The following is a 19853-nucleotide window of genomic DNA, read 5'->3' on the forward strand; positions in this document are numbered from 1 at the left end:
TGAATGATGTAGACGTTTTAACGGATAAAAATAATTATAACGGTTTTATTTATAACGTGACTGATCGTGTAGCATTGTGTATTCGAGATTCGTTTTTTTTTTTCAATTAAATTAAAAAAAAATGGAATAATTATAAAAATTTTATGACATCGTACACAATTATTATGAATGAAAAATTAGATAAGAAACAAAAAAAAAAAAAAAAAAAATCATTCTTAAAGTGAAATTATATGTGCATACTTATGTATGTATGAATATTCTTGACCTATGAAATTTTGTTTAATTAATTAATTTAAATTTTAAAAAGAAGATTAAGAAACAAAAAAAAAATTCAATGTAGTGCAAAATTTGAATTTTTATATATTTTTAATTTGTGTTTCAAGTATACTGGCGCTTATAATTCAAAATAAGAAGTAAAATTATTTAATTATTAAATATTATTGTCAATAAAAATTATAAAGAAAATTAATAATTATTAAAAATGGATAAATTAAAGAGAATTTTAAAATTATCGATTATTCCAATTGGATTTTTACAAATATTTCTTATGCAAATGGATTCAATTAGAGCAGATTTGAATTATAATCACAATGAGAATAACAATACAATTTTTGAGAGTGTACCAACTACAGTCAAGACGTACGAGAATGATACAGTTATGCTACCATGTACTGTTAATTGTAAGTTAAATTTTTTAATAACAGTTTACTCATTACAACTTATAAATTAAACTGTATATTTAATATTTAGTATTGATACTATATGTACGTATACTTATATGTCCGTAACATTCAAACTGCAAGCAGAATATTATAGTATATGTATGTATAGTGATTGATTTTAATTATATGTATTGGAAAGCTTAGCATCTCTCAAGAACAAGAGTCTAAGAATAATTTTTTTGTGAAAATCTTTTTTACAGTCTTTTGAAATCAATTCTGAGGCATTTGCGTCTATTAAAAATTAAACATAACCTATAGATTATCCGATTTAAAAATCTATTTCTGTTTATAAAAATTGGTTAGACAAATTTTAATAATTAATTGTCTGCAATAAGTATAAATAAGTATTTAAAATTATTTCAATTTCTTTATCATTTAAATTTTTCCATAAATTTTTGGGATTAGTAAATTTTTATACCCTATCAGCCTAGTTGGTTAATAACCTAAAACCATAAAACAACTTTACGTTTTTGATAAATTTTTAAATTACCAATTTAATTTAATTCTGACGTAATATTGAAAAACAAAATTTGGGTTTCTAACCGAATTGAGTTACTTATTGTTTCAATAAAAAGAATATTTATGTAAATGTACCGTAAGATAACAGATTCATATAACATCTATCGTACACTATGCTCATGTCTCGAAACTGTTAAGATTAAATATATATGTATGTACATATTTTAAAATATTTAATTAAAACTTCAAATTCATTTAAAGAGATTCTTTAAACTATACGATAAAAATTTAACTTTTTAAAAAAAGTCGACGAATTTAACTTTGTTTTTACTAACATATCCACCATAGAATACATAATTTTATATTTGAACAATAGGTGCTCAACAAATCATATTATTATGGTGTTTGAGCACATGTAAATCCATACAAAATTTATACATTTAACTTTAAGTGCAAAATTACTACACTGTGGGGAGTAAATTCGGCGAAAAGTTTATGTGCATTTAAATTATTTTTGTTTTAAATTTTGTTTTATAATTTTTAATTTAAATATCAAATACCGTGAAGCCATTATATTATTTTGAGTTTTGGTATCATAAGAATCTTTGAAAATCATATACCATAAAATAGGGATAAGTCATCAACAAGCTCATAAAATTATAGACTAGACAATTACACATCTTCAACATGTTTGTACTTGATTTAATTTTTGTTAAAGTTCAAGACTATAATCTTCTTATATAAATATTTAAATCATTATGTTTTAATAACCGAAAGCGATTTATTTTCCAATGCAACTTAAATTCAAGTTGCGTTGGGGTACACTAAATTTATTAAATATAGGAAATGTTAACCTCACATATCGCAATTACGCAGTTACAAAAACTATTTTATATACATTAAAAATTACGGACTATTTCAGTTTAAAATAAAGAAATTTATTTAGTCTTTAAGCCATCAGGAACACACATTTTATATTTCATATTGAAATAACTAAAACGGGGACATGCAAAAATTTTCCAATCACCTCGTAAACATGAGAAATACCTCATAGGCACAGTTTCATCAACTTTAAAAGAACCCAGTTTACACCTCGAAAATGGTGTGGTTGGTCTGCAACTTCCGTCTTCAGGTACGCACTCTTTAGTTTTAAATATATCGAAATATGTGTATTCGTCACAAGTTTTGAGAATCCACCTTCGATTTACGCATTCGTAATATTTTGTACAATCGTTTTGGTATTGCTTTTTTACGGATTCAACACATTCTGGTGTAGTACGATATGTTGTAGGTCTGCAGGTTCCATCTTCAGGGAGACATGTTTTACGAAATTTCGAAAAATATGTGAAATCTTCACAAGTTTTGAGAATCCACCTCCGATTTACACATTCATAATACTTTGTACAATCGTTTGGATATTCTCTTTTTTCGAATTCAACACATTCTGGTGTAGTACGATATGTTGTAGGTCTGCAGGTTCCATCTTCAGGGAGACATGTCTTACGAAATTTCGAAAAATATGTGAAATCTTCACAAGTTTTGAGAATCCACCTTCGATTTATACATTCATAATATTTTGTACAATCGTTTTGATATTCTCTTTTTTCGAATTCAACACATTCTGGTGTAGTACGATATGTTGTAGGTCTGCAGGTTCCATCTTCAGGGAGACATGTTTTACGAAATTTCGAAAAATATGTGAAATCTTCACAAGTTTTGAGAATCCACCTTCGATTTATACATTCATAATATTTTGTACAATCGTTTTGATATTCTCTTTTTTCGAATTCAACACATTCTGGTGTAGTACGATATGTTGTAGGTCTGCAGGTTCCATCTTCAGGGAGACATGTCTTACGAAATTTCGAAAAATATGTGAAATCTTCACAAGTTTTGAGAATCCACCTTCGATTTATACATTCATAATATTTTGTACAATCGTTTTGATATTCTCTTTTTTCGAATTCAACACATTCTGGTGTAGTACGATATGTTGTAGGTCTGCAGGTTCCATCTTCAGGGAGACATGTTTTACGAAATTTCGAAAAATATGTGAAATCTTCACAAGTTTTGAGAATCCACCTCCGATTTACACATTCATAATACTTTGTACAATCGTTTGGATATTCTCTTTTTTCGAATTCAACACATTCTGGTGTAGTAAGATATGTTGTAGGTCTACAGGTTCCATCTTCAGGGAGACATGTCTTACGAAATTTCGAAAAATATGTGAAATCTTCACAAGTTTTGAGAATCCACCTTCGATTTATACATTCATAATATTTTGTACAATCGTTTTGATATTCTCTTTTTTCGAATTCAACACATTCTGGTGTAGTACGATATGTTGTAGGTCTGCAGGTTCCATCTTCAGGGAGACATGTTTTACGAAATTTCGAAAAATATGTGAAATCTTCACAAGTTTTGAGAATCCACCTTCGATTTATACATTCATAATATTTTGTACAATCGTTTTGATATTCTCTTTTTTCGAATTCAACACATTCTGGTGTAGTACGATATGTTGTAGGTCTGCAGGTTCCATCTTCAGGGAGACATGTTTTACGAAATTTCGAAAAATATGTGAAATCTTCACAAGTTTTGAGAATCCACCTTCGATTTACACATTCATAATATTTTGTACAATCGTTTGGATATTCTATTTTTTCGAATTCAACACATTCTGGAGTAGTAAGCAATGGTTCGCAAGCTCCATTTTCGAGTGTACATAGCGCTGGAACTGTCCATTTTGTAGCAGGACGAGTTGGAACAGGTTTAGTTGTTTTCACATCTGGTTTTGGGCGATAATTGCAAACATTTTTATCTGGAAGACAGAAACCAGATACACTATAGTATTCATTTGGAGGACAATCTCTCAAAATCCATTTTTGATTAACACAAATATAATATCTTTGACAATCATTTTTATAATGTTTTGTAAATCCGTGCAAACATTCTTCAGAATTGACAATGTAGGTTAATGTGGTTACTACTATGATAAGCAGCAGAGGTTTCATGGCGAAAAGTATGTTTTGAAAAATCGTTAAAAAACTTAATATTAAAATTAATATATAAAACGGAATATCTTAAAAAATGAACAAAGTACTTCTCATTCCGTGATTGACTGACTTGATTTGAATTTTTTTGTGAATTTTATAATAATTGATAACATCTAATCTCACCTTTTCAAGTTATCTTGATGTCAAATGTGAAAGTGCCGATTTTTTTCCTTTTGAATGTGTTTGTGGTGTTTTATCTATATAAAGTTATTTTCATAGCATTGATTTGAAGTCAGAAACTTGTTCAGTAATGAAATATAACTTCAGTCTTATAACGTATTGTTGAAATTAAGGGGAAACTTAACGTTATTTGAAGTTTTCACTTTTCAAAAAAGTTTTTTAACAGAGGACGAGAACGTAACCTCTTCCAATTTATACATACATATATATTTCGTTTTTGCTTCTAACACTGTTGAATAAAAACTCAATTGGTTAAAGCTGCTCCATAAACAGGTTCGATGATTTGAGTGAAAAACTAATAATTTTAAGATTTAAAAGGCAAATGTATAACTAAAAATGTGATTAAAATTCTTTTAGCCATTTCGGTTTAAGTTTTAAAGCTTGATTTGAAAATTTAATTCACATATTTAAGATTTTTTTGTAAAACAACATTACACGTTTACGAAAACGTTTGCCAACCGTTCTCTTTTGAACCGTGAACTTTTTTTTATAGAAATACAATTTTAAGCAAACCAAAAACGTAATTCAGCAAATAGAAAGTGCGGTCGCTCATATGCTGATCACATCAAATTTTTTTCTACCAATAATTGATTTTTATAGTTTTCATGAGCTTATTTTAATCTCATTATTATTCGCGTACTTTGATTAAATTAAATTCTAAATTTGTACTAATTTTTTGTACAAACAAGAGGCGGTTTTATTTGACTTAACGTAGTCACTTAACAATTTTCCTCTTTAGCTGTAAGTTAGAATATGTTTTTATTCTCATAAGTAGAAGAAAATTAAAAAAAAACAAGTAAAAACGTTCCAATCGGTATAAACCGATTGAATTATACCCTGCACCTTTCGTTATTGTATAGCAATTACTCGAACCTGTGAAATCATTCTATAGAAACTTCACGGACATGTCTGACCTATAATTGGACATCCGACTGCCAAGTTTCATGAATCTGACTTTATTATTTTTCCAAATATTTAAAGTAAGCTTTTAGACTTGTATGGGGGCTACTCGAACCTGTCAAGCAATTGCATCAAAACTTCACAAATATATCTGATCTATAATCGGACACACAACTGCCTAGTTTCATGAATCTGACTTTATTATTTTTCCAAATATTAAGAATAAGCTTCTAGACTTGTATGGGAGCTACTCGAACCTGTCAAGCAATCCCACCAAAACTTTAGAAATATGTTTGACCTATAATTGGACAAACGACTGCCAAGTCTCATGAATTTGACTTTATTATTTTTCCAAATATTTAAAATAAGCTTTTAGACTTGTATGGGAGCTACTCGAACCTGTCAAGCAATTCCACCAAAACTTCAGAAATATATTTGACCTATAATTGGACACATGACTACCAAGTTTCATGAATCTGACTTTATTATTTTGCCGAATATAAAAAATTTGCCGTTGGAGTTGTATGGCAGCCACCCGAACCGGTGCAGCTATCCCATTATAATTTTTAAAGCATGTGTAGAATATAACTGGACACACGTATACAAAATTTTATATTTATAGCTTTATTAGTTTTTGAAATATTTAAAATAAACTTTTGGAGTTGTATGGCAGCTACCCGAACCTGTTGTCCGACTTAGTCCAATAACAATAGGGTTCGTCCTTGGCACAAAAGAAAAAACTTGTGAAAGTTTGGTGTCGATTGCATTATTCGTTTTTGAGTTATCGTGCGAACGGACGGACGGACGGACGGACAGACGCACATGTCTAAATCGACGCAGAATTTTACGCTGAGCAAGAATATATATATATGTCCATACCGCAGATGACTCCTTCAAGTAGTTACAAACTCCATACCAAAGCTAATATACCCTTCACGAAGTGCAGGGTATAAAAAATAAATATATGGACTTGAAATGTTGTATAGATTATACTAATATCTTTCAGTTATATAGAAATACTTATATTATAAGTAAATATTTAATAGTACTTAGTTTGAAGATTATTTGAAGATTGGAATTATTAGAATATAAAATGTAAATTAATACATAGGATTATTGGGGAATATACAAATTCATATATCATTAACTGCTTAATTAAGTCATAAAAGTTTTTTATACCCTGCACTTCGTGAAGGGTATATTAACTTTGGTATGGAGTTTGTAACTACTTGAAGGAGTCATCTGCGGTATGGACATATATATATATTCTTGCTCAGCGTAAAATTCTGCGTCGATTTAGACATGTCCGTCTGTCCGTCCGTCCGTCCGTCCGTTCGCACGATAACTCAAAAACGAATAATGCAATCGACACCAAACTTTCACAAGTTTTTTCTTTTGTGCCAAGGACGAGCCCTATTGTTATTGGACTAATTCGGACAACGGGTTCGGGTAGCTGCCATACAACTCAAAGAGTTTATTTTAAATATTTCAAAAACTAATAAAGCTATAAATATAAAACTTTGTATACATGTGTCCAATTATATTCTACACATGCTCTAAAAATTATAATGGGATAGCTGCACCGGTTCGGGTGGCTGCCATACAACTCCAACAGCAAATTTTTTATATTCGGCAAAATAATACAGTCAGATTCATGAAACTTGGCACTCATGTGTCCAATTATAGGTTAAATATACTTCTGAAGTTTTAGAGGAATTGCTTTACAGGTTCGGGTACCTGCCATACAACTCCAGAAGCTAATTTTAAATATTTGGAAAAATAATAAAGTCAGATTCATGAAACTTGGCAGTTTGATGTCCGATTATAGATCAGATATATTTGTGAAGTTTTAGAGGAATTGCTTTACAGGTTCGGGTACCTGCCATACAACTCCAGAAGCTAATTTTAAATATTTGGAAAAATAATAAAGTCAGATTCATGAAACTTGGCAGTTTGATGTCCGATTATAGATCATATATATTTGCGAAGTTTTAGTGGAATTGCTTGACAGGTTCGGGGACTTGCCAAACAACTCCAATAGCATATTTTAAATATTTGGAAAAATAATAAAGTCAGATTCATGATACTTGGCAGTTGTGTGTCCGATTGTAGATCAGATATATTTGTGAAGTTTTGATGGAATTGTTTGACAGGTTCAGGTACTTGCCATACAACTCCAAAAGCTAATTTTAAATATTTGGAAAAATTATAAAGTCAGATTCATGAAACTTGGCAGTCGGATGTCCAATTATAGGTCAGACATATCCGTGAAGTTTCTATAGAATGACTTAACAGGTTCGAGTAATTGCTACACAATAACGAAAGGTGCAGGGTATTATTCAATCGGTTTATACCGACTGAAACGTTTTTACTTGTTGTTACTTTAAAGTATTTAAAAATAGTTTTAATTTACTTGTGCTCAATTAAAATTTGAGAAAAATTAAAGGTCGTTAACATGTTTTCTGAAAATAATTTAATTATTGCGTTTATAATAAAATATTTTATTGCCGAATCATTATCTTCTGTTTATTTTTATTTTCTGTGTCTAAATATTAATAAGATTTCATTAAAAAGAACATTATATTACCTAATTCCGGATCAATTATTTTTCCAATCATCTCTAAATACATTTATATTTATGTAGTTGCATTTTTTCAATAAGATTATGAAAATTTTAAAATATCAACTTAAATTTATCACCTTCACATACAAGGCAACTAAAGGATGATTGAAAACTTTGTACAAAAATGGTATGTGTCACTTAGATCTGACCCAATAAATAAAGGGATGAGAAAAAATGCCTTAATTTTTTAGCTTTAGATTTTCGCACAAATTTTACTTATAAAATTTTCGTTTACCGTGCTAGAAAACTTAGAATATTGTATATGAATATGTCAAAATAAATATTTTTGATTCCACAGTTGCTTTATCACTTTTAACGTATGAATTGCTTAATATGTTGCAAGTTTTTAACAATTTGCAACATTGTGTCAGTTAATACAGGTTAGTTTATTATTGTTAAATTGATCCTTCAAATCAAACTGGTTTTTCGTTAAATTATGAAATAATTTTTTCCTAGATGGTAATTCCGATTGTAGTTTCAAATTAATCGAATTGTTTCAAATCACACGTAAGTAATAGCTTTCGTACAAATTTAATTTTATTAAAATAAAATTTCTTTGACACTCTCTAAAGCAGGAAAGACTTACTATCTGTTTAAATTTGCAAAATGTCAATTTTGTAATAAAAAAAACTTTTTCATTCTTTCATAATCTCTAAAACGTATCACTCGAGTTGATGGGCAATTATTCAAAAATTTTGTAGATTTCAGAATAAAATCGAATTTAGAATTCACCACAAACACTTTTGAATAATATTTTTAATCACCTCAAGTAGTATTTTTCGCACAATATGGATGATTAAGTATTTATAAATACACAAACATACTTCTAAACAGTTTTATATAATATTACAGTTTTATTATTTGTATATTCTACCCAACAAATATTTTTAGAAAGAAGTGTGGTATTTTAGAGCTAGTGGGCTTGATGTATTGTATTTTTGTTTTTAATGAGTTTTATTATTTAATAATAATTGAAGTAAAGTAGTCGGTATTCTTATTTTAAAATTCATTACACATATATAAAATTACTTATTGCAGAGTTATCAAAAATGTGGGTGGAAATTGTAGGTTTAACTTGTTCTCGTGTATGTTTACGATAAATAAACATTTCAATCTTTTTTATAAAATAAATTTAATTAAAAAATTTAAAAATAAAAAGCAAAAATTAAATTAAAAGATCTAAGAAAATTTCTAAAAATAAAATTAATTTAAAATGTTCCGTGTATCCTTAATTAAGTAGCTTATAACAAAAACAAAACTTTATTAAATTAAAATGAAATAAAATCAAACATGTTTTTGGTATAAAAAAAAATCCCTATGGACCCTTAGCGTTTTTTTTATGTTTGCTCTATTGTTTAGGGAAGGATTCTTATTTCAAATAGAAAATTTTTGTACGTTTTTCATACAAAAGTAAAAAGAGGAACTTTAAATGTCGGCTCGAAGAGTTTCTTTTTTTATGATCTTTTGCACCACGCAATGCTGACGATAATGGAAGTAATTAAAAATTCATATAAAATTAGAGAATTTTTATAGTGTTTTCTTTGTCTATTCAACACATCAATCCGATTCGACCGGCTTATTTTATACATACATACTTATGCATTTTTATAAAATTTATAATTAAAATTCTTAAAAAAGAAAACTAAAGATAAAAAATAATTCAGGCATGACTTTGCATCACTTTTAGGGCATCACTAATGCGATTTATTTGTTTGTTAATTATTAGAATTCATTCTTTTTTTTACTTAATATTTCCCTTGTTGCAGCGTGACGAAAGTATTTTTTTCAAAGTTGTGTATTTTACCATTCATACAGTTTTTTTTTGTTTTTATTTAGGATGCTGTCATATGACTGAATTTTAGCAGAACGGTAACACAAAACAAAAATATTCAACACAATTTTTTGTTTTTGTTTTTTTGTTAACAGAAATGTTATTTGTTATTAATTTCTTTTTGTTCTCTTGCTTTTTTATTTATAAAATTGAGTAGGTGATGCTATGCAATAATTTTGATTACGACTTCCGATTCTGATTATCATATTATCATTTAAAAACAAAATTTCGATAAAAGAGATTCGAATTTGATTTGATACAAATTTCTCTATGGTATATGGTGTGAATGGAACATACGCTATTTTGTTTGCATAAAAGAAAAGAAAAAAAAAGGAAATGCATTCATGGATTAAAAGAAAGGAAAAAAATATTATGTAAAATTGAAATCAAATCGGATTTAGGATGAATAAATAATTTATTAAAATAAAATATAAAAAAAGGAAAAATTAATTATTAACGCAATAATTAATAAGAGCGTATTATGCTTTAGTATTTAAAAATGTTAATCTGGGGTGCAAAATCAGAGACGAGCATTAGTCTGTAATTTTATTGACAATTTTGCCGAAAAAAAATTTTTTACTTAATCTTAAAAAATGTGAGGAAAAATTAAAATTTTTGTAGAACAAATTTTTTCAATTTATTTTTAGCAGTTTTCCAAAAAATTTTGAAAAAAGTGCCTATTAGTTTCACTATATTTATCCGTCCGTTCGTGAATATGTTTACAAAACCTCTAAACCCTTGAATCTAGAAAGCTGAAATTTCATGTGTACATAGATCTTATTATAAATTCATTTATTCGTTTTCATATAAATTTAACTTGTAATATTATTGTATTTTTACAAATTGAAATAAAGGTTTATTGAATTATTGTATTATTATACTTATTTTGGTAGAAAAGCATTTTTGAATATCTGCCTCCACCTAAAAGTTATAACCTCCAAAACATTAAAAAAGGTCGTTCGTAACTATTTATTGCAGCGAAACAATAAGCATTTTCCACATTTTGCAAACGTAGAAAAGTATGTGTTAGTGGTTGGCTTCTTCTACCGCGGATTTGGACCTTAAAAAACAAAATGGTTTCAAAATTCAGTGTTATTCAAATTTTTCTTTTTTCACATTTTTGATATCATTTTTATTTTAGACTTACGATTATAGGAGTCTGAAATTTTACCAGATATTAATAAATAGTTCATTTCGTTAGAAGAAAATTTTTCTTCACCTCCTCCACCTCTTAAGTTATCGCTTGAAATTTGAATTTTTGCCACTATACAGGGTGATTTACCCTGAAATACTTTAAATATTATTTATCGATTTAAACAATCATTCATATGCATTCATTTTTATTTTTTTAATTAATTAACGTTTTATTATACTTGAAGAGTTACATTTATTGACCAGCTGCGTTCTAATTGACTGAATTGAATTGCAATTTTGTGTAAAATTTTTGTGGTCTGTAAATAACAAGTGAAAACACAAATATACTACCGATTCTTAATAACCTACGTAGATACGTAGCTCCAGTATGTTAATGAACTGAATAACTACTAGATTAATTAATATGATAGGCACACTTTTCTTCTCATTATGAATAAAATAAGGCGGACACCTTATTGTCCTTATAAAAAATATGATAAATTCACTTATTCTGTCTAATTTTAAAAATCGAAACTAATTTTAAATTAATTCTAAATAAGTATACATACATAGTATTAATTACATTAAATTAATGAGGTTTCATATTGTTATTGGCTTAATTAATAAAATTTGATTATTTTATGTGTGTATGTAACCCACTAATGGGAATCAATATAAAATTCTAGTGTAAATTTTCACAAAATTAAAATTTTTTTGAGTCATTAAACATAAAATTTTTTTTATTTGAAAATTAAAGGTTAAAAATTATTATAATAATTTTTAAAAAGCGCCCCTTTAATGTTTTAGTAAAAAGTTTCTCAGCTAACAAATAAATAATTTTTCTTATGATTCTTAAATTTTTGTTATAAATGAAAAATTTTAACTGTTTATTTTTGTGACAAAACTGTAATTCTCATCTTAATTGCTATCATGATCTTTATTTAGCCTGCATACTAAAATGAAAAAATTAGTTTGTTATTATTGTACCAAATTGTTATACTCCCACATTTAAATTAAATTGCTACTAAAATTACTTAAATTCTTCCAAAAATAAAATTCCTTCTTTTCATATATTCTTAGTTCTCATTGAATTGTTTGTTTTTTTTTTTAAAACAATTAAAGTCACATAAAAAATATAATAACGCAAACTAATTAAAATGATGTTCAACAAATTTGTGAGTTAAAAAGTTTTGAAAATTGTATAAAGGAAAAAAAAATGATTTTAGGCGAACGACATTGCCGTACACTTCAAAAATTTTTCTTTGATTCCAAATAAATTTATTTCTCATAAGTGCTAGGAATATAATAATACAGTCAAAGCTAGATATAAAGAAATCCTAATTTTCAAAGAGTTAAAGGTTTTCGTTCCAATTACAGAGTTTTCTTAATAATTGACTCTCTAACTTAAGTGTCGATGTAAATGAAAAATATATGTACATTCAAAATTGATTTGACTATGTCAAATTGTTAGGAGTGTGAGTAGCCATAAGTACGGAACAAAATTTTTACAAATATAAAATTTTTACAAGTATAAAGTCAAATATTCAACCAAAGAAGTAAATTGTACAAACGAAAAGGTCAAGAAAAAATATTGATAAAGAAAATATTTCAATTAAAAGGCAACGGCAATCTTAATAAAAGAAATTGTGTGAAGACGAACTGAATTTAAGGATAAGATTCACAAAATTAGTTGCTCTTACAAAAAGTGCTCAATACTTATAGAACGTAAAATATCCCTCTTATCACAGTTCAACTGTACAAGAATGAAAATAAACTTTAAAAATCACAAAACCGTAACGTATTGTCAGTCACACTATGATGAACATTTAAAGACAGTTGATAATTATTAGAAGCCAATATGTAGTATCCGTATGTGTGTCTTATTAAAACAAGTGTGTCAGAATATAATATCCGTATTTTAGCATATGCGAGTAAAATTTTTATACAGGTGGAAATAACGTATACAAATATGAAATAAAAATTTTTGTTATAAATTGACTGTAACCAAAGTACATTTTTTATTTAGTTGATAGTTTTCTTTTCTCTTTCTTCTATTTTATACACAATATGAATACAAACATTAATATAAGTGTATGTGTCAGCCAGAAAGTAATTTGCGGTTATTTAATTTTTATCGGAAAACCACATCATACCCACTATACCTCCGACTACATCTTTGATTCCAATTATATAAGAAGCTTTAGTAACGGTTCGGTAAAATTTGCATGCTTTGCATTCTAGTACTAAACAAAATTATAATTGTAAGTAATTGTAGTTGTATTCTAAATTAGGGTTTGTGTAAGGGGTTACTATTTTTATATATGTATGTAAAATATTGAATTATGAACGCTTGGAAACGTTTTAAAGGAGTAAATTTAAATCAAAAGGAAATCTTGTTAGCAATATGTTTCCTGTCATTCAATTTGTGTTCTTAAGTTCCTACAATGTGTTGTCATCTCAATTTTTAAGAGGGTTCCCCATTTTATTGTTTCTTTTGTTAAAATTCATAAATTATTAACGCTCCTTTAAATAGTTCACGTATATGTATTTATTTTATAACAGGTATAACTTTATCTCTATTTTGGAATCAGCAATCAACATTTTCAAATGAAATTTTTAAATTGTTTTAATTGCTTTTTTCACCTCATAAAAGAAGGGTCTTCGCCATAAGTATACATACATAAATCATTGTGTAATGTTCGATTGTATCTAAACAAATAAATATAAAACAAAAATAACAATTTAAGTAAGCAAAATATTAATAAAACGTCATTCGTCATTTTGAAATTTTATTCATAAAATCTAAATTTCACAATTTTTTCATCATGATAAATTTTTTTAATATAAAATTTTCTAAAGCTCCACAGTTTTATACAAGATGGTATCGTGAAAATGATATGATTATTGATTCAAGACACCAAGATGTACCGCCACCAGAACGTTATCATTTATGGCCAAACGGAACATTACAAGTAACAAATGTTCAAACAGAAGATACAGGTGATTTTCGTTGTGAAGTTATAAATCAATCTGGAATTTATGGTGAACAAGAACATGCAATTGAAGTACAATATGCTCCAACTGTTATTACATCACCAAGCGGCACAGTTGAATTTCAAATTGGAACCGTATTTGAAATAATATGTGAGGCAAAAGGTTATCCAAATCCAATTATAACATGGCGTCGTAAAGGAATTGATCAACCAAATCAATCAGATCGATTAGAGAATCGTAAAAGGCATTTAGTAGAAATTGAATCACGTGATGATTCTGGTCCAATTGAATGTGTTGCTGAAAATGGTGTTGGTGAACCGGCTGTTGATGGAATTTATTTGAATGTTTTATGTGAGTATTTATTTTAGATTTTATTATTATTAATTTAAGTATTTTTTTTCTGCATTAAGGATTTCTTATCTTTTATAACTTGTAATTTAATTGTTTCCTTTAATCAAAAATCTAAAGATTTGCCTAAGCTCGTCTATTTTATAAAAATTAAGTATAGCCAAATCCTATTATTATAAAGAAATTTTAGGACAAACTTCGGATTCTCAAATTCATAATTTCAGAATTAAAAAAGGAACCTTCAACAAATTTTTAATGTATATGAATTGGGCTATTTTAAATTTATAATAGAATTAAAAATTATCAAGCTCGTAGTACACATTTTCTATGAACACGAATAATTCATATTTTCAAAAACTGCAGCTTGAGGTACAGCTTATGTCGGACAACTTGTCTAATGTGACTTAGAATCAAAAATAAAATCTTGCAGTTATTTCCACAATATTTATTATTTTATTCTTTATACAAATAAAGTGACCGTAAAGATATCGATACACAAATCTTATGCAAATATTAAATCTATTGATAAATTCCAATATTTTTTCTATGTCAATTTTATTTTCCTTAATATCATATTACATAATAATATAAAATCACATTTCTTCTTGTTTTTCCTTTTAACATTTGATCTTATATATTTTTCTAATTTTTTTTTTTTATTGTAGTTCCTCCAGAAATTAAAGTACTTCAAAGTATTGTTCACACGAAAATCAATATGCGTGCCCATTTAGAATGTATTGTAATATCAGCACCACCAGCTAAAGTACAATGGTATCATCATGGGGTACCAGTAACCACTGATATGCGTATTGCACGGAATGATGTTGAAATTCATAGGAATAGATCACAAAGTCATTATTATACAGAAACAAAACATCAATTAGTTGTTAAAAAAGTACGTGATTCTGATTTAGGAATGTATGAATGTCGTGCTGAAAATAAAGTCGGTTTTAAATCATCAACAATTGAATTAACTGGTAGACCAATGCCATGTTTATTTAAAACATCACCAGTACAACAACCAGGAACAGCACATACATTAATTTGGCAAACTGAGAGTTTATCACCAATATCTGAATATAAATTGAAATTTAGGCAGGTACCCTCAGGTAGGTCATTATTTTATTTATAAATATGTTAAAGAGATTTCAATTAATTATAAAAATAAAATTGATTTTTATTCTTGTTTTCTAGAAATTTCTAAAAATTATTAATTTTAAATTGATTAATGCATCGAAAATATTATGAATACATTGTATTTTACTCAAGTATCTCTAAAGTTTCTATAAATGTTGGTTCAACATGTAAATTGTTTTTTTTTTTTTGTAATTTGATGCAATTAATAATAATTCTATTTTTCATTTTTTTATTTTTTTTTTTAAATTATTTTCTTTTTTAGGTAATGTAACACCACAAAATAGACCGCCTGTTATGAATTGGAATGAACTTACAATACCAGCTGAGTTTTCAGAGGGTAAGTTGTGTTACACTTGTCCATGGAGCGTATTACATACTAATAAAATATTAATATAGAGTAGTAGAACAAAGTAAAAGAAAATAATGCATCCGATCCAATGTATATAGAAAAAAATAATGACATAAATTGAGGGTAAAGTGTAAAGGGTCATACAGTAGGTTTACAGCCAAGATTAATAAGTATATATGCTTTCTATAGGTGAACTAAAAATTATAAAGAATGTAAAAAAATAAGAAAATGTAAAAGTTTATACTGAAGGAAATGAAAATTTATTATTTGTAATTAAACACCAGAAGATGACATCAAAAATGAAAATATAAAATTAAGAAGCGTGTTGAGAAATTACTCGAATGAAAAATATTTTTCTTTTTTGCTATAATACCTATTTGTAGATCGTCGTCATAATATTATGGTATGATGACTTAAATTTTATTTTAGAGATGAAGATAAAATTTCTCTTATTATAGAAACTTCAATTTTTAACTTTTTTAAAAATCAATTTCAAATTCATCCAAAACTTTATAAGGTCAAATTAAAATTAAAGAAGAGAGGCAAGTTTTAGAAGAATAACAAGAATATAATCATATTTAAATGAAGTACAGAAAATCGTTGCCTAATTTACTTTAAAGACAATACAAATGCATATTGGTCCTTACCATAATTTAATTAGATCTCATTTTTTTCGGTTCTAACCTTTAGTATATTTTAAAAATATTCATGAATTATTAAAAAAAAAAAAGGAAAATTTTGTGTTTAATTTCCAAAACTCAAAAGCTCTTAAAATATTATTTTTATCAGTTCATTCATGGCTCTATTATGATTGATAAATTACGAGTAATTGTTGATGCTTGTACTCGTAATAACAAAGAAAAAATCTAAGAAATAAATTATTGATAATTTTTTATATGTGCTGATATATATAGCTGTGTATTCCGATTTAAGTGTGTAAATTTGCATGTTTAACTACAATAAAATTTAAAATTTCAAATATTGATTAATTATTGAAATCTAAAGCATTGATAGCGAAATATTGATTGAAAATTAAATTTTTATTGAAAGAGGTCATTAACATTCAGAATTTTTGTTTTAATTTCTTTTATTTAATTTATTATTTATAAATAAATCTATGTTAATTAATGTAATTTAATCTAGCTTTAATAAGCTTCAAAATATATGTATGTAATATGTATTTGACAGTGAAGGAAATATTAATTAGAATCTAAGATTCGTAACAATTGGTTTATATAAGGGCAGTTGAAAAATTTCTTTAAAATATTTTATATGTAAAATAATGAATAAATAAATAAATTGACAAAATTTTCCAGAAATTATTAAATTCATAAAATTATTATGAATTATGTTTATATATTTTTGTATAATAATTTTTAATCGTATTACACTTTAATTGAAAAAACAACTGAATTGGCATTAGTTGGTTATTGATACATTGAATATGGGATTACATTTTTTAAACACTCTGTATAAAAATCATAATACATTTATATAAAAAAATTTTCAAATATTTTATTGGTAAAAACACCAGGAAATAAATTTAATTTCCTGCAGTTTCCAATATAAAATAGAAATGATTCTTGTGTGATATGCGAAGAGCAGCTATTATTGATTGTAGCAGCTATTGTTGGTTGGTTGTATTGTGAGAAACTCTCTGAATAGAAATTATGACATCTTCCCACACAATGAAATAAACTATCATTTTTAGTTGATGTCCAAATTATTAAATAAATGATCGTTGATCTGTTCTTTTTGAATATTAGTATTTTTTTTTTATATATACAAGAAATTATGAGTCTAGGTGATTATAAAAAATTTGTGAATTTTTTTTTCTGTTTTTCTTTTATAGTTATTTACAATGTAATATCTGATTGAAATTAGATAGATAAGAGAAGATGAGTAGTTTATATAAGCAAATGGATATAATGTACATTATGTCCAATCTGTTATATTGTTATTGTACAATGAATTGTATTGGATTTTGTATATTCTATAAAGGTTATACTTTATTGATACGGTTGATTGATAAATTTTGTAAATTGATAGTGATTATGTTAGATTAAATGGAATTTCATAAATATACTTACATACAAATAATAAATATGTATGTAATAATGAAGGGGATTTAGTGAACAATAAATTATATTCAGGCATATATTATATTAGAAATTTTTATTAGATTATAAATTTACATAATTGTAAGATAGACGTGCGCTTTTCAGTATTTCATTTAAAATAAATAAGAAGGCAAAAATGATAATAATTGAAAGAATTAAAAATTTAATTTTTTGACTTAAGAATTGTAATAAATTCTATATAAAATCATTCAAAAGAAATTTATTAAATATGAATTTAAAAACTAAATCAATTTCTTCCTATCTTATACAGGGTGTATTCAACATATACCATCAGGTTGACAGACAGTCAAAAATGAGTGAAATTTTGTTCGGCACATAATGTCAAATCTCTGAATCGTTTCTAACCTACAGAGAAAATTTGGCGAAATTTTAATCATTTTTTATTTTTTTGTTTTACTTTTTATACTCAGACAATTTCTCATGAAATTTTTTGAAACTTCCAAAAATGTTTTTTACGAAATGTTCTCCGCATGTTAAGCTTTAATATAAGTCATCAAAACTTAATTATGGTTTTGGAGATATAGCAAAAAAAATTATTTGAATTTCAAGATTTTAAAGTTCTTGATGAAAATTGTATAAAATCAAAAAATTATCATTATTTTTAATATTTATTAATTTTAATTACTATTAAAATGGTGATTCCAAGAGCAGTTCATATTTTTAAGAAATTTTACTTTTTAGGCCTTCTACCCAATGATATATACAGCTTTTAACCTGTTTGCTAAATCACCCAGTATAATAAATGAAAAAACTAAACATTTGCTTTTAATTGTGTGAACAAAATTATGGTTTTTTTTTTTTTTAAAGATGGTAAGGTTATTTACATATTATGTAAAGAAAATTGACTCTATTTTCCATCTTAGAACAGAAATTTATTAAAGTTACCAAAATAATATTAAAATATAAGTACAAGTGAACAGTATTTGAAGTAATTTGGCGTAAAATTTTATGTATTTACAGACAATTTAAATGCCACAGCTTTTGGTTTCCGTTTATCATCCTAAAAACCCTTGAAACTTTTAGTTGTTTAGTTAACTATATTTTATTTTCAAAATGCAATTTCTTAAATTTTATTCTATAAGAGACCAGAAAATAAAGTATGACTCTTTCCATTACTTACTTTTCAAATTGACCCATCTAAATGATGCATTACAAAAATTGATCCTTTTCACATTAATAAATTAATTTCAACCACATAAATGTTTTATTAGTTTCTCAATTATTTTGCTTATTCTGCTACAAGATTAAAATAGTTATTAAAAATTAATATAAAACTTAAATGTAAATTTTAAACCTTATTTCATTTTATATGTTTTTTAGGATCTATTCATGTTACAACATATACTCTACGTGGTTTACAGCCAGCAAGTGTTTATGAAGTTGCAGTAACAGCTAGAAATCGTTTTGGTTGGAGCGATAATAGTAAAATTATAAGATTTGCAACTGGTGGAGAAGGTATCATTTGTGAAATTAATAAAATTTTTCAATTTTTAATTAATTTTTTTATTTATTTATTTTAGTTGAATTAAATTATTCCACTGAAACTCATTATACAAGTTACGATGATTTCGAAGATAATTTCTTAAATGATCATAGCGTATCAAGTGTTCAACAATATTCAGCTGCATCGCCATCATCACCACAATCTCCATCATCTTCACCTTCACTGTCATCTTCATCATCCTCAAGTAGTAGTCAAGTTACATATGCAAGAGCCACAGTTTCAGCGAATAATTACATTAAATTTAGCTTTAGTCAATATTTAAAGTTATTACTCTTAATGATATTTTATTTAATATAAGTATAAATAATAAATATATTTTAAAAGATATTTTTAATTTTAACGAATTATTTTAAATAATGTAAGTTTAAGAAATAAAATTAATGTGAATAGTGCCTATTTTTACATTTTTGTTTTTCACTACACTTTTCTAAAAAAGGAACATTGTCACAATTTTGAATAACTGTGACAATGT

The 19853-nt window shown here is 26.4% G+C and overlaps 1 protein-coding gene across 1 annotated transcript; it reads left to right on the top strand.

The window, feature by feature from the left end:
- On the top strand, positions 1–19783 carry LOC129606313 (protein amalgam). The gene is made up of 6 exons (XM_055516573.1): positions 1–680; positions 13768–14253; positions 14916–15359; positions 15650–15724; positions 19198–19332; positions 19398–19783. The coding sequence occupies exons 1-6, from the start codon at positions 482–484 to the stop codon at positions 19676–19678; spliced, it is 1620 nt and encodes a 539-aa protein (XP_055372548.1). The 5' UTR covers positions 1–481; the 3' UTR covers positions 19679–19783.
- The last annotated feature ends 70 nt before the right edge of the window (positions 19784–19853 follow it).

This window comes from Condylostylus longicornis, unplaced genomic scaffold (genome assembly GCF_029603195.1).
Source record: "Condylostylus longicornis isolate FDR11 unplaced genomic scaffold, ASM2960319v2 ptg000018l, whole genome shotgun sequence".
Taxonomy (NCBI): Eukaryota; Metazoa; Arthropoda; class Insecta; order Diptera; family Dolichopodidae; genus Condylostylus; species Condylostylus longicornis.